General features: G+C 54.6%; 5 protein-coding genes across 5 annotated transcripts; 2 read left to right on the top strand and 3 right to left on the bottom strand.

Annotated features, from left to right (window-relative positions):
• Positions 1–288: 288 nt before the first annotated feature.
• On the bottom strand, positions 289–1,321 carry ISF_06882 (UbiE/COQ5 methyltransferase; the record flags this gene model as incomplete). The annotated part of the gene is made up of 3 exons (XM_018850486.1): positions 289–749; positions 817–904; positions 965–1,321. The coding sequence occupies 3 exons, from the start codon at positions 1,319–1,321 to the stop codon at positions 289–291; spliced, it is 906 nt and encodes a 301-aa protein (XP_018702526.1).
• A 969-nt stretch (positions 1,322–2,290) lies between these two features.
• On the bottom strand, positions 2,291–6,935 carry ISF_06881 (non-repetitive nucleoporin; the record flags this gene model as incomplete). The annotated part of the gene is made up of 5 exons (XM_018850485.1): positions 2,291–2,299; positions 2,363–2,409; positions 2,594–3,233; positions 3,284–6,447; positions 6,515–6,935. The coding sequence occupies 5 exons, from the start codon at positions 6,933–6,935 to the stop codon at positions 2,291–2,293; spliced, it is 4,281 nt and encodes a 1,426-aa protein (XP_018702525.1).
• An 821-nt stretch (positions 6,936–7,756) lies between these two features.
• ISF_06880 (NAD(P)-binding domain protein) lies at positions 7,757–8,851 on the bottom strand (the record flags this gene model as incomplete). The annotated part of the gene is made up of 2 exons (XM_018850484.1): positions 7,757–8,620; positions 8,699–8,851. The coding sequence occupies 2 exons, from the start codon at positions 8,849–8,851 to the stop codon at positions 7,757–7,759; spliced, it is 1,017 nt and encodes a 338-aa protein (XP_018702524.1).
• Positions 8,852–10,393: 1,542 nt separating this feature from the next.
• ISF_06879 (hypothetical protein) lies at positions 10,394–11,673 on the top strand (the record flags this gene model as incomplete). The annotated part of the gene is made up of 2 exons (XM_018850483.1): positions 10,394–10,875; positions 11,115–11,673. The coding sequence occupies 2 exons, from the start codon at positions 10,394–10,396 to the stop codon at positions 11,671–11,673; spliced, it is 1,041 nt and encodes a 346-aa protein (XP_018702523.1).
• A 431-nt stretch (positions 11,674–12,104) lies between these two features.
• ISF_06878 (O-methyltransferase, family 3) lies at positions 12,105–12,830 on the top strand (the record flags this gene model as incomplete). The annotated part of the gene is made up of 1 exon (XM_018850482.1): positions 12,105–12,830. One exon carries the CDS (start codon positions 12,105–12,107, stop codon positions 12,828–12,830), a length of 726 nt encoding a protein of 241 aa, XP_018702522.1.
• Between the last annotated feature and the right edge of the window lie 1,174 nt (positions 12,831–14,004).

Genomic DNA, 14,004 nt, shown 5'->3' with positions numbered 1-14,004 from the left:
GCAGTTTGGTCTTCGGTACCACTTCCGATAAAACTGGCTAGTCCGGACTTTCACTTTTGGTATACCATCTCGACTTGCCTGGCAACAACCATGCGGAACACCAGATACGAGATCTTTCACGATATAGCATGCAAGTTTTGAAAAATTAGCAACAACCTAAGTAAAGCAAATTCCATGCCCCATCGAGTCAACTCTTGTTTCTATTCTACATCCGGCCTGGCCGTCTCACACAGCTTCACCGACCACAACCACGACCACAACCACGACCTCCTCCTCCTCCTCTTCCCTCTACTTATCCGCTCGTCCCGTCATGTACAGGACATCCCACTTGACCTCCCAGCCCCCGCCTTCGTACTTGTCCACCAGGTGCCCGCGCACCAGCTCCCTGACCTCCTCCGGCGGGCGCGCCGCCACCTGCTCCTCGCTCCAGAACATCTTGGTCACGTACCCCAGCATCATGCCGAACATTTCGATGAACTGGTCCGCGCTCTCGATGTAGTACGAGTCGCTCTGCACCGCCACGTTCACGTCCCGCAGCCCCAGGCCGGCCAGGTGCGTCGCCACCCACGACGGCTCGTACCAGCGGCCCGAATCGTGCATCTGCATGGGCATCGTCTCGGGGAAGGGTGCGTCAAAGGGCATCGCCGCAAAGGCCGTCTGCACGTCGGCGAACCAGAACTTGTTCTCCTTGTGCGTGGGGAACGTGGTGGCGCCAAAGACACCGCCGGGCTTGAGCACGCGAATGGCCTCTTGTCGTGGGCGTTAGTGAACCATCCTTCCTCTTCCGTCCGTCTGGGGCTCTGGTGGGCGTCTCACCTTTGACAGCGGCATCCGGGTCAGGAATAATATGTAAACCCAACAGGATGGAAACATGAGTATAGGTATTATCCGGCAGCTTGATATCCTGATTCCCGCAAGTTAGTCTATCTGTAAACTTGGTAGGGATTTCATCCCGCCTCCATACCTGCGCGTCGGCAACACGAGCCTCCGTGTTGATCCAGCCCTCCGTTTTGATGCGGTCCTGCATGATTGTGACCAGCGCCGCCGAAAGGTCCGTCGCCAGGATCGAACCCGCCTGTAGTGTCATCCGTGGCAGTGTCTTGTTCACCTCCTGCGCCATGACGCCCGCGCCCGCCGCGTTGTCCAGCAGCGTCACCGGCGCCGTGCGGTCCGCCGTCAGGCCCATTCGCGGCAGCAGCGGCGCCGCGAGCTTGGCGATGACCGTCTTGCTCGTGCGCACCCACGTGTCTTCGTGCTTGTCTGCATTGGCGAAGACGCCGCGGAGGCTAGTGGAAAGCTTCTCGGTCGGTTCTGCCGACATGGTGGTTTTGAGAGGTATTGTGTGAAAGTAAATAGAGCGCAAAAATATGGAAAAGGCAAATTTCATGTAGTTTTAAAGAAGCAAGAATATGCAGCGGCAAAAAATAACTGATGCCGAGCTATATATAAGATGCCGGCGACTATTGCCTGAACACGGTTGTCGTGCCGGAGACTTTCCAATTACCGGGTCCGTCAGGGTCCACACCCAGATCCGGTACCCGGCCCGGCCACATTTCGGAGACTTTTGATCTCGATTAGCGACCAGACCACGCAACCACGCAGTTCTCATTTTCTTCCTAAATCGTCCATGTAAGATACTCCTAGCTTTTCTCTCAGCACAATACAATACCCAAAATTGTCTGAGTTTTACAAATCTCTCCAGCATGTGATTACTTCACCTCTAGTAGACGCGCAACTCATAACAGGAAGACCCTTGTCCTCGCGAAACAGTCCTCCGACCAAATTCGTTAGGGAGCTTCTCCTCTCGCTTCTATGTCAGTCGCGCTTTTACACGGACGACGACGCGACGCTTTTCACTGTACCACGCCCTCTGCCGGATTCACAACACATGATTTCTTTTCACATATATACTGAATTCGGTAAAACACTGATACATACGACCATAGATAACAGAGAATTCGGGGTCCCGTCTGCTCCCCCATAGACAAGCTGTTAATCGGCAGATTAGTAGTTGGGTCGGTGACGACCAGCGAACACCGGCTGTTGTATGTTTTTTTTTTCTCTTTCTTTTGTAGGTTTTCTCCTCTCTTTTTGCATCGCCATTTTTCTCATCTGTAAGCTGTGGCGCATGCATGGGGTCAGTGTCATGGGTGAGGTGGGCTGCATACAAGCGCCTAATTACACCCGCTTAACAGTTCACACATCCCAAGAGCCAAGAGCGGCAGTTTCCCGTAATACCAAAAAAGTAAAACTTCATTGAAGTAAAAAATACCAGTAAAAACGAAAAACCTCACGTAATCTAAGTTACGGAAGTTACAGAAAGCTCTTCTTCCAAAAAAGGCCAGCGCAACAACCAACGAACCCTCGCCCAAAACGCGCACAAGACAGCCCGAGTCACAAACCAGAGTTCTAGAAAATAAAAAGGTTCTTGTTTTCCTCGTGATTGCTTTGAAAAGATTCCAAAATGACAAGACAAAAATACAAATGTACTAAATTCGTTCTCCCAATCTTTCATACCATTATGCCGCTCTCCCCACACCTTCACTCATACCAATCGAGTGTATGTGACTTTCAACTTTTCTCTCTCGCTCACCTAGCTCACCAGCGGATGCTGCCGACTGGTACCCGGTCCACCAAATCGTCGACCTCGCGGCGAAGCGTCTTGAGTACGCGCCGAATGTCCGCGAGGTCCGCGCCGCCAGGGTTGCTCCCGTGTCCGGGGCGCCGCCGCGCCGCCTGGCTTCGGCCGCCCAGTCGCTGACCACAAAGACAATCGTCTCGATGACGCGGTTGCGCGCCGCGCCCGAGAACCCGTAGTCTTGCGTGTCGAATATGTTCTCCAACGTCTGCACAATCATGCTGTGCGAGACGCCCAGGTTCAGGAACAGCTGCGCCGGCCACATCGCGTCAGCCCCGATCGTCCCGTCCTGCTGGTAGGCGACGGCGTATCGGCACAGTTCCGGCAGCAGCGTCTGGATAGGGAAGACAAAGCTGTCCAACGATGTGTAGTGCGCAATGTTTTGAATCTTGCTACTGACGGCTTCATATGGCAGTGGTGGCTCGGCTTGGCCAGGCTTGAGGTTCTCTGAGCGCGAAACAACGTCGTCGTGCGTTTGCTGAATGAGGTTGCTCCATGTCGAAGAGATGGTTGTTGGGTTGCGGTAGTTGGCTGTGTGGTAGATGACAAGGCATATATCGTAGTATCCAGCGTGGTCTGCATATTGATTGAACAGCTGCATCGTGTTAGCACATGGGTAAAGCCTGCAGGGATGGTCAAACTTACTTCTGACAGGTCGAGGATCCTTCCATCAAGAGCCTCTTGAATCTCTTGCTTTCTCACTGGGTCAATGCGATCATCGGCGCTTAGGCGTCCGAGCAAATCGTCTTGAATGTTGGCAATGTCCAGCTTATCACTAACGTCGTGGTTGAGCATCTGCTGCTGCTGTCTGCTCACGCCGACTGTGGTAACACTAGCATTTGCCTTGGCCAAGCTGAGCAGCTTGATGCGTTCCTTGATTCCAATAGAAAAGTCGGACTGGGCCAGGTCAGCCTGCACCTCGGCGGCCGCGAAGAAGCGGCTACGGTTAGTGTAGAAGCGGCACAGCAAATCCGCGTGCTCCACGTTGGTGGTGGCTAGACGCATAAGGAACGTGACTACATGAGGCGAATCTATTGCAAGAATGCGGTCCGTCCAGCCTTGTTCAATGTACCACTCGTAGAGGTCAAAGTGGAACACTTCATCTTCAGAGCCATTCACAACGTCGTAGGTCTCCATTCTCTTCATTGCTATTACCGTCGGCTTGCCATCAATCAATTCAGGCTCTTTGCTCGAGGTTTGATCGAGGTGGCGTAAAACATGATGGATCATATCATAGCACTTTCTGCGCTCCTCAAAAGCCTCGGCACGAGGATCACCGGCAGGCTTGCCGTCTTGAATCCACAACAGGGCGGTATTACCACGGTCCTTCTCACGGGCCACAACAAGGCACAGCTGGACAGCCCCGGCGTAATACCTTAGATCCACATACTGGCTGATGGCTGACTGGAGGTTGCCGTACGTCAAACTGCCCGCAACCTTCTCAAACAGGCTCAAGCTCTCGAGAAGAATGTTTCGTGATTGGTTTGTATCCACAGGCTGCTCAGATGCGCGCTTCAGCTGCTCCTGGGCCTTGAAGATGACGACGTCATCAGGGCTACAGAAGCTGCCACAGCGTCTGCGGAGAGCATCCGCAACCGTCTCAACATTGGAACCACTCTCGATGTTGCGGTTGACAATAGCCTTGACCAGGACCTTGGCCAGGTCCTTGCCCTGGGGCTGAGAAAATAGAGCCTCGTAGGTGAGGTCACGAAGCTGCTGTCGGGACGGCTCCTCGAGTCTCATAAAAACATCGGCAGCACGTTCGTCGAACAGCATGAGAACGAACGAGATACCCTCCGATATGCTCTCCATGAGTTTTTGAAGCGCGTGCAAGGCCTGGTGCTCGGCCTGCAAGGCCATCTCTTCCTGACGCGTTCCTGTGCGCTGGAGGTCGGCGGGGCCAGACATGCCTTGAATTAGGCCCCGGTTTGACTCAATGAACTTGCGAAGACGCTCCAGGTTTTCTTGTGTACTGTTGAGCTGATCAATGGGAACAGCAGAGGCGACAGCAATGCCACCAGTGGGAGAGACGCCCTGAACGATGACCCTAGACTTCCAGAGCTTCCTGACGAGCCGAGAGAGATATAAGGAAAGAGCGTCATGTCGTGAAGAGAGTCGCACAGAGTCGGTCGTCAAAGTAGCACCATCTGTCTCAGCAAGCATCGGTTGGCCACCCATTTCGACAAAGATGCCTCGGGCACGATCTTGGGTAGCCTGGTCGATAGCCCTAGCTGAACCAATGCGTGCGTCGCCTCCATGTCCACAGGCAACAGCCAAAGCAGTAGAAACGGTCTCCACGCGGCCGTAGAGCTGAATCAAACGGCGGCAGACCAGATCCAAAGCCTCCTCGCCGGGCGCATCGCGGATTGCGGCAGCAAAGTTGTCGACAAGACGCCTGCGGCGAACAACGTGGACGCCAGTGTTGGTCAGGATGGCAACCTCGGGTGGTGTCTCGTCAAACTGTACGGCAAGTTCGTTACCGAAGCCCCACGGTGAGTTAGTAGCAGCGAAAGGTTTAGTCACAAGCCCAACCGCCTCAGCGCGGCTTCCGATGTCGATCCAAGACGCTTGTTCGTAGTAGCGCAAGGGCGTGGCACTATTGGTGTTCTTGATTCGGGCGGACTCGGGGGCGGAGAGGAAAAGCGTGTCGGAGTTGGCGTCGCCTTCTTTTGCAACAAAGTCAATGAACACACCAGGTGGAAATCGTGTAGCATATCTGCTTGGGACCAGCATGGCCGAGTTCAGGTCAATGCTGTTCTCGACAGCGGCGGCAACAGGCACTGCGATTTGGGCAGATCTGCGGGAGACGGGGCTTGGCGGAAATTTGATAAACTGAACCTGCATGCTCTGGGGAACCATGTTGTTTTGGGAGCCATATATGTATGATGAAGCGCTCGTAGCACTGAAGAAGATTCGGCAGCCCGTGTCAGTCATTGCCATGAGGTGTATCTTTGAGGCTTCTTGCTTAGAGATGGGGCTGATTGACACAATCCTCATTCGATCCGTGAGGAGCTTCGACTGTGAGATCATGTGCGCAATGTCGCGAAGGCAGTGTACCTTTTCCTTTTCTATGACCTTGTTGAGTCGATCGGGGGCTTCCATGTGGAATGTACGGATCGTTGAGGTACTAGACAGCGTATAAAGCAGATTTCGCGAATCGTCAATAACAATGTCAATCAAATGCTCGGGGTTCTTGTTGCTCCAAAAGCCGGACTGTAGGGTGACTACCGACGCCCAGCCTGGGTTCGTATGGTTTATCTTCCCGCAGCGGTTGGAAAACCACTTCTCCTCGGACTGGTAGTAGAGCTCGCTGATGTCGACATCGTTGGTACCGCCGAAGAAAATTCTACCATCGGCCGAACCTGCGATGACGCGGACATCGCTGCCGCGCAGAGGGAGCGACATCTTGGTCTGATAGAGTGAAACGGACTTGGTACCGGCTGGCGTTGGAGTGGCCGACACGCCGAGAAGGATCATCTCGGACGAGGTGGCAACAACCAGGATATGGGTAATGGTGTTGACAAAAATGCCTTTCTTGGGCGGCACAAGTGCAACAGCTTGGATGGTGTGCGGCTGGTCCTCAAAGCCAATAAGCTCCGCGTCGGGGGTGGTGTAGTCCCAAAGGAAGAGCGAGTTGTCAATAACAACCCAGGCATGGTTGATTTCAGCGAATAAGCCCATCAATGTCTGCAGCTCGCCGGTGTTGTAGTGATCGAAAACTTGGTTCGGTATCGGGTACATCTGTATCTTGTGAAAAGGCGACCAGGCGGTATCGGTTGGGGGGATTTCATAGTCAGACGATGCGCCCTCTAAATGAGAAAGCAAGTCAGTAATTACCACGACGAGGTCGGTTTTTAGGATCAGGGTTGTTCTCACGTCTGCAGTACGAGTCAATATCGGGAAAGTTTTCGTCACTGGTGAGACAGGCGTTGATGGCTCTGGCAGCACGGACGACTGGCGGGATGTTCTCCAGGCGCCGTGTAGGAGCCAGGATTGCCGGCACGAGTGAAGTGACCGCCGCATCGTCCGGGCGCGTCGTCATATCCAAAAGAGAGCCTGTCGTCTTGCTAGGCGCCAGACCAGAGCGAGCTAACGCGCGTGAGTGAGCCGTGGACGACGAGGAGGAGCTTCTGCGAAGCGAGGGTGCGCCGCTTCTCTGGGCCGGGTCGGAGGCGCGTTGAAAGAGGTTTCTGCTGACGGGGTCCTGCTGCTCGGTGCGGAATCGCGATGCGACGGCCGGGGTGTTGAGGAACGCGCCAGGGACGAGGCGGACCGGCGTCGCCTCGGGAAACGACATGGTGTAGGTGTTGGGAGGCTGGGCTTGGCCGTTGCCTGTGCCCGTTGACTGTGGGTGTGTGCTATTCGAGCTTGTTTTGGTAGCACCAACGGCAAGTTGTCGCAAGTTAGCCGGTCAAGACGAAGCGGCGCGCGTCGGATCGGCTCATTAAGAGGCTGGGGGGCTGGGAGGAGGCGAGTCCTTGCTGTCGTCTCGACAGTTTTGTTGACGACGCTGATGTCTGGGCGCGCGACCAGGCGGCAGAAGCGAGATCCAGGACAGCGATGAGCCGACGCCACGGGGCACGCACAGTTGATGCCGTCGTAGATACCCTGCAGTTGATTGATGTCGATGAGCAATGGGTTGTGTTGGCGTGAGGCCGCCGTGTGGGTTGTAGATGGGAACTTTTTGAAGCCCGGGCCTGACAACTCCAAAATGTTTCTTGGGTTGGCTGGCGCGAGTTTGCTTTGGTTTGACCGGCGGAGCTCTGCCATATTTTCCTGACCAGGGGCGGCCATCCGCGCTAAACCCATTTGGTAGCTTCGCGAAGGTAGGCTTCCTTGACAGCATTACTTTTTACAACGCAGCCATGTAGTTTTATGATACAATGCGAATAGGAAATAAGGACGATGAATATTACATGAATTTAAAGCCACCTAGTCATCTTATTTGTGGCGTTGCTGCTATCGTTGTGCAGTTGCCCACCACGCGATACATAGTACACATACAAGTTTAACCCCAGGCTGTCCTGCACCTAGAATAGCCTCGAAAGTGACACGGCGGTTCATTGAATGATGCATCCCCAACTCCGCGTAACATCACAGCATACCCCGTACAACCAGTTACTGCTTCTTGGCCTCGCGCTCAGCCTTGCGCAGAGCACGCTTGCGGATATCTAGGTGCATGCCCTTGTTAATGGAGATGGTTAGCGGGCTGTTGACGCCGGGAATGTTCTCAATGAACCACAGCATAAACGCATGGCTCCACCACGGGGTGTACGTGTTGGGCGCCGTCTGGTAGCCGCCGGTGCCGACCTTGCCGAGGGCGGCCTTGACAAACGGGCGGGCGTTGGGGACGAGCAGGCTGGCACGGCGAATCTTGCTCATGGCCGTGGTGACGAGGTGGCTGAGGACGAGCTGGACGTCAACGCCGTCGTCAGCAAGCTCCGCAGCCAGGGCGTTGCTCCACTGCTGCAGGAAGGCCTTGCTGCCCGAGTAGGTGGCCAGGTACGGCGTCGGGGTCCAGCCGCCAAACGAGCCCATGGTGAGCACGAGGCCCCGGCCGCGGCGCTGCTTCAGGATCGGCGCGACGACCTGCGTGACCTTGAGCGTGCCCAGGCAGTTGATGGTGACAATGTTTTGCAGCTCGTCGCGCGGCGTCTCGAGGAAGGACACGGGGATGCTGTGGCTCTGGCCGACGTTGTTGATCAGGATGCCGACGTCGAGGCCGCGGACGAGGGCGGCGAGGCGCTCGTAGTCGGCGTCGTTGTCCTGCGTAAAGTCCATGGCCAGCGTCTTGACCTGTGTCGCCTGGGCGGTGTACTTGGCCGTGATCTCGTTGGCCAGCGCATCGAGCTTGGACTGCGTGCGGGAGACGAGGACGAGGTTGAAGCCCGTGGCGGCGAGCTGCGAGGCAAACTCCTTGCCGAGGCCGTCCGAAGCGCCGGTGACGACGGCCCAGGTGCCGGGCTTGCCGTACGTGCGGAGCTATCAAGTAACAGCGTTAGCATTCATCGGTCAGACAGATCACCGCGGGAGGGGTAGCAGGCGTGGCACGCGACGTACGTTGGTGCCCGGCAGGATAAAGGAGCCGAGGACGAGGCGCAGGTAGCTAAACAGCTTGGAGGCGACAAACAGACCGCCGATGGTGGCGAGAAGCACCAGGCCGCAGTGCGGCATCGCGGGCAACTTGCCGAGAAGCTGGTTAACCTTGTCCATGATGAGCGTGCAGCACACAATTGTTGTTGAGAGCTGTGTTGGGGCGGCGGCAGGAGGAAAAAGGTGCAGTCCAAGTCCAGATGCGATTTGGTGGGCTTGTAGGCGCAGCGGGTCCACCATCCGCGGCACTGGACGGCAGCTTTCCCTAGCCAGCACGATCCACATGCTTTGATTTTAGCTGGAATAGAACTCGATTTTATCATTATCTCACATTATTAAATATATTAGGATAATCCCTTTCTTCTCGCTCAGCCAAATGGTGGTCAGTAGAGGAATAAGTAGCACCTTTTTTTATTATATAGGTATTAATCCCTTACTTGATTTAGTCTAATTAATATCCTTCGTCTATCTAGTCCTTCTAAGAGTTTAGTTAATATATAGAATTTAAGCTTTTAAGAGATAGTAAGTAGAGGATAAAGTAGATCCTATTAAGTTATTAGCTGTATAATAGCTAGCGGCTAAGTATATGCGGAATGGGATAGGAATTTTTAATGCTAAGATCTAAATACTCCGTCAGCAGAACTACCTTAGGCGAGTGACAGGCGGCGGAACACGAACTATTGATCTAATACTAGAGTGGAATGCCATTAAGGAAAGAGAAGTGACATAGCCCCCGCGAAAACGGAATCGAATTTAATAAAAAGTCTTAGACCATTCCTCTTATTTCACACATGCCTTAGGAAGAACAGGTAGCCGCGGGCCGGCTAGTGCCATTTTGATGCTGCACAGCCGCCGATATCTCACAAGCAAAGACTCAAGGAGGCTTCTTTCGGCATTTAAGCGCTTATGTCATGGACTAGGGGAGAGGGAGAAAGAGTATTGCTTGAAACAAGGCATTAAATTCTCCAGGTGAGCAGCGACTTTCAAAGCCCCTGCCCTCGAAGAAAGTAACGACAGAATACAGCGGCCCAAGTTCAGTCTGATAAAAGTCAGTGAACAAAAGCTCGATCGTCCTGGGCTTTGGCTCATCAGAAATGAGAATCTGTTTCAAGTAGGGCGCCAAAATTCCTAGATTGCAGTGTCTTGCCCTTGCAAGGCTGTGGCTTTCCGCAGTGTTTTGTCCGCAGTACAGCGTGTAACCGACTCTCCCCCGCTACCTTTTGTAAAGGTAACTTGTCACTGATGCTCACAGCTTTGCATCTATCAAGGACGACAGGTAAAGCTTCCCTTTTTTCTTGCTGAGAGGGCCAAAAGGCGCTTCCTCTTCGACCGCTACATCCCGCAGACAAAATATTGGAAGGGGGCGGGAGCTCGCCACCTGTGCGGGCTCCTCATGCCGCTGAGGCTGTATGCAGTGTGACGAGAGAGGAAAGTCGTCTGTGGCTGAAATCTTCCCCTCCCGCATGGAACAGCATAGGTAAGCCGCCACGGCGCGTACATATTCTGGCTCCCTTGCTGGGCAACCAATGGCCCTGATGAACATCCCTTCTTTAATCCATCTTCTTGTCGAAGATGCGATGTCCACAAGCGCGGAAAAAATCAAGATCGATCGGCAACTTCCTCCGAGAAATCGAGAAAAGATAAAAGCAAGCGCCGCGCAATATGCACACCGTGACAAAGACCTCGGAGGGCTCTGCAGGCGAGACCACGCAACCGGATCGTCTAGCGAATAGAGCTCCTGGCTCCGTCAAGTCGACCAACCTCGGATCGCTGGACCCGTCCTTCACGCCGGCCACGGCATGCACGTCCTTGACCATCGGGGTAAGTTTCGACGTTCAAGACGGTACAACCACCACCGTCGGCTTCAACTGGGGCCGTACATGCAGCGACGGGTGGTTCCTAGCAGTCGACACCTCTTGCTACCCTCCTAGCTACGCGACAGCGTACGTGGACGTGATCCGTCGCGGACGCGGCTCGGACACCTTTCCAGTCCACTCGCCTGCTTCTCGTTGCCCGGAGAGATTCTCGTCCGCCTGCGGGTTTGGCGGCCCGAACGCTTCCGTGGACTCGACTCGCCGGGACTTTGACACCGTCATGAGCAGCATGATTGCGGAAACGCAAACAGCAGTCGGCCGCTGCCCAAGGTAAGACTACTTTCTTTCCTCGGGAAACCACATTTTCATCAAAGACACCAGTCTCTGGAAAACATCGCGGGTCGTACTCAGCTAACGTTGGGGGCTGGTTGCCTTCACAGTCACTACTCTTGCGATAGCAGCGCATATTCGTGCGTCTCTTATCCCACATCTGGCGGCACCATTAAGGGATAAATGCAATCAATATGCATATTACCCAAGGGATACTTTTCAGTGTTTACGGCTACCAGCGGGTACTTGGTATTCGCCGCAGCGCCTTGCTTGGTCCTCGTCCGAGACGTGCCCGCCACCGAATCCGCGACGACGACGACGACAACGACGATGACGACGACCGGCGCTCTCGCTTCCCCCCCGAGCACCGCGACCGGCACCAACAGCACGGCTGCCGCTCCCAGCAGCCGCGGCGGTCTTTCAACCGCTGCCGCAGGGGCCATTGGTGCCGCCGTGCCCTTGGCTCTCATGCTCGCAGCGCTGGTCGTGTTCGTCTTGCTTCGGAAACGATCGCGCCGTTCTGCCGCTGCCGCTCAATCCACACAGACTGGCGCCGACTTGTCGAGAAAAGAATCTTCTGGGCCCATTGGTGGCGACTGCGGTGGTGCCGTGGAGATGGACGGCTCGGACCAGAAGTGGCCGGGCGATACTGGCCGGGCGCTCACGGATCCCGCTGCGGCCATCGGTGTAGGTGCAAGCCTTGGTAGCGCATCGGAGTTGCATACTTCGATCGCGCAGCCTCGCTCGCATGATGCTATCGTCGAGTTGCCCGCCGAGGCCAAACGTGTATGTGACTAGGTGACGGTGCCCAGTGCATGGGACAGTGTACTCATTCTACGGCAGTGCTGCCTTGGAGGACTTGGACTCTACCAATTACGAAGCTGGACAAGGCCGAATCACTAGTGCTCCCCGATCCCGAGCCTCGTGCAGCAGACACGCAAGGCAACAAATCCATTTCCATGAGCTCATTAGTTAGTAGCCGATGTAAGCCTTTTGCATGATCTGTTTAGTGCCTCGCAGCGAAACCCCGAGCCCGAGCCCGAGCCCGGATCGGCCCCGCCTCACCGGCCACATCCCCGGGTCAGCGTGTAAGCTTTGTAATAAAGGCTGCAGTTGACATGCTTTTCTAAAATTGGACATTCTTGAACTTTCATAAATATACCAACATCGCCTTCATATTTATCACCTAAATCCAACATTACACTGCACAAATCTCCACCATCAAAGTCATGGCTTCAGAGGAGCAGCTACGCGCCATGGTCGACCAGGACAAGAGCTTACTGCGCATCATCGACTTTGAGAACTTCCGCTCAGCCCCCCAGATTGACGCCCAGGCCCGTGCCGCCCTCCTGCGTCCCAACCCCAAGCTCGACGCCTCCCTGCGCACCTCCGCCGCCCACGGCCTACCGCCCATCAGCGTCCTCCCGCTGGCCGGCCAGTACCTATCCGTGCTGACCCGGGTCATGGGCGCCAAGAACGTGCTCGAGGTCGGCACGCTCGGCGGCTACTCGTCCATCTGCTTCGCTCAGGCCGGCGCCCGCGTCACGAGCGTCGAGATCGACGCCAAGCATCGCGACGTGGCGATGCAAAACGTGGAGGGTCTTGATGTCGAGGTGCTTCTCGGCTCCTCGTCGGATGTCCTGCCCAAGCTCGTCGAGGAGGGGCGCAAGTTCGACATTGTATTTGTGGACGCGGACATGATCGGACTTGACGAGCAGTTTGACTTGGCCGTCAAGCTCACTCGCCCGAACGGATGCATCGTCTTGGAAGATGTGGTTGCTTCCATGTTCAAGGAGGGCGAGGTCGGAGGGCATAGCGAGGAAAACATCCTAACAAGGATCGGAAAAGATGAAAGGGTGGATGCTACATTGGTGCCTATTGTCACTTGTCATCCTATGGTACCAACTCCAGTTTTCAACGGCTTCATTTTTGCGACCGTCAAGGCCGACAGTTAGACATCGACTACTTGTACGCCTTAGGCCAATAGAACTATTGCGATTTGGATTTACAATACAATAGGCTTGACAAATAAGTCTTTCTTTACCACTACTACTGGGGCATGCTTCCCGGGGCCACTGGGTATACGTGGCACTCACATTACTGCAACAGCCTGGCGAGGTGACTGGCGAAGCGCGGTCTGCAGTTCGTGTCCCAGGCGGGCATGGCTTGCATGCGAAGCATGCGAACCGCCTCTCCGCGCTGCAGGTTTGTGGCAAAAGGTGATAGATCGACAACTTCTGTGTGTCTTATTTTCAGACCTGCTGCCTGCGATAAATGATCTAGAACATCAAAGGCATCAGGTTCAGCTATGCCCAACATGATGGTCGGCTACAAAAGCACGCCCGCCCTCCCAGCCTGAGTTTTCTTTTCATCCACCCATCTTCAATAGGGAGACTTCATCTTTATATTGCATTCGATAATTGCTGTATCCAGTCATATCGAGTCACCTAGCATGTTGCTCATTGATGGCCGAACTCACATTCACCATCTTCGGGCTGGCAGTTCCCGTCGTCCGGCTGCTGGGCACGCTCTACTTCCAGCTTAATGAAATATCCGGGGCCCCGGAAGAAATTGAGATTTTCAAGAGCGAGATGTGGATTCTGAGAGCATCAATCGAAAACTTCCGCAAGCAGTGCCCAGCCTCGATCAAAAAGCTGGCAAGGTCCAAGAGGCAAGAGGCGCTGAAGCATGCTAAAGCACTTATAGGTCACTTCAGAATCATCGCGAAGTCGATCAAAGCAGCTGCAGCGTGGATTCTGAGAACGTTCAACAAAAGGACCTCAGGTTCCTTGAAACGAATTTTTGCTAGCATGCAATGGACGTTCAAGAAGTCAGCGATCTCTGAAAATCGGCATTCAATGACACTTTTGGTGGGCATGATTAAATTGTTTTCCGACTCCGTTGTATTGGAAGGTGCGCAGGAGGAAAGTGAGCGAAATGGTGCTTCGCCAAGAGAGCTAGAAGATAAGATGTGAGTACAGGCAGTGCAGCGTGAACAGATCTCCGCGCCCGCCCAACCAATGTCCATGCTAATCGTACAAAACACATATTCAGAGAGAGAGCGAAAGAAGACTGTACTCTAGTCAGGCGGGCACTAAAGTATCTCCCGGCTGCAAACACTTGCCGCGG

The sequence above is a fragment of the Cordyceps fumosorosea genome (genome assembly GCF_001636725.1).
Source record: "Cordyceps fumosorosea ARSEF 2679 chromosome Unknown scaffold_18, whole genome shotgun sequence".
Classification (NCBI taxonomy): domain Eukaryota; kingdom Fungi; phylum Ascomycota; class Sordariomycetes; order Hypocreales; family Cordycipitaceae; genus Cordyceps; species Cordyceps fumosorosea.
This window is presented reverse-complemented; position numbering and strand designations above follow the sequence as displayed.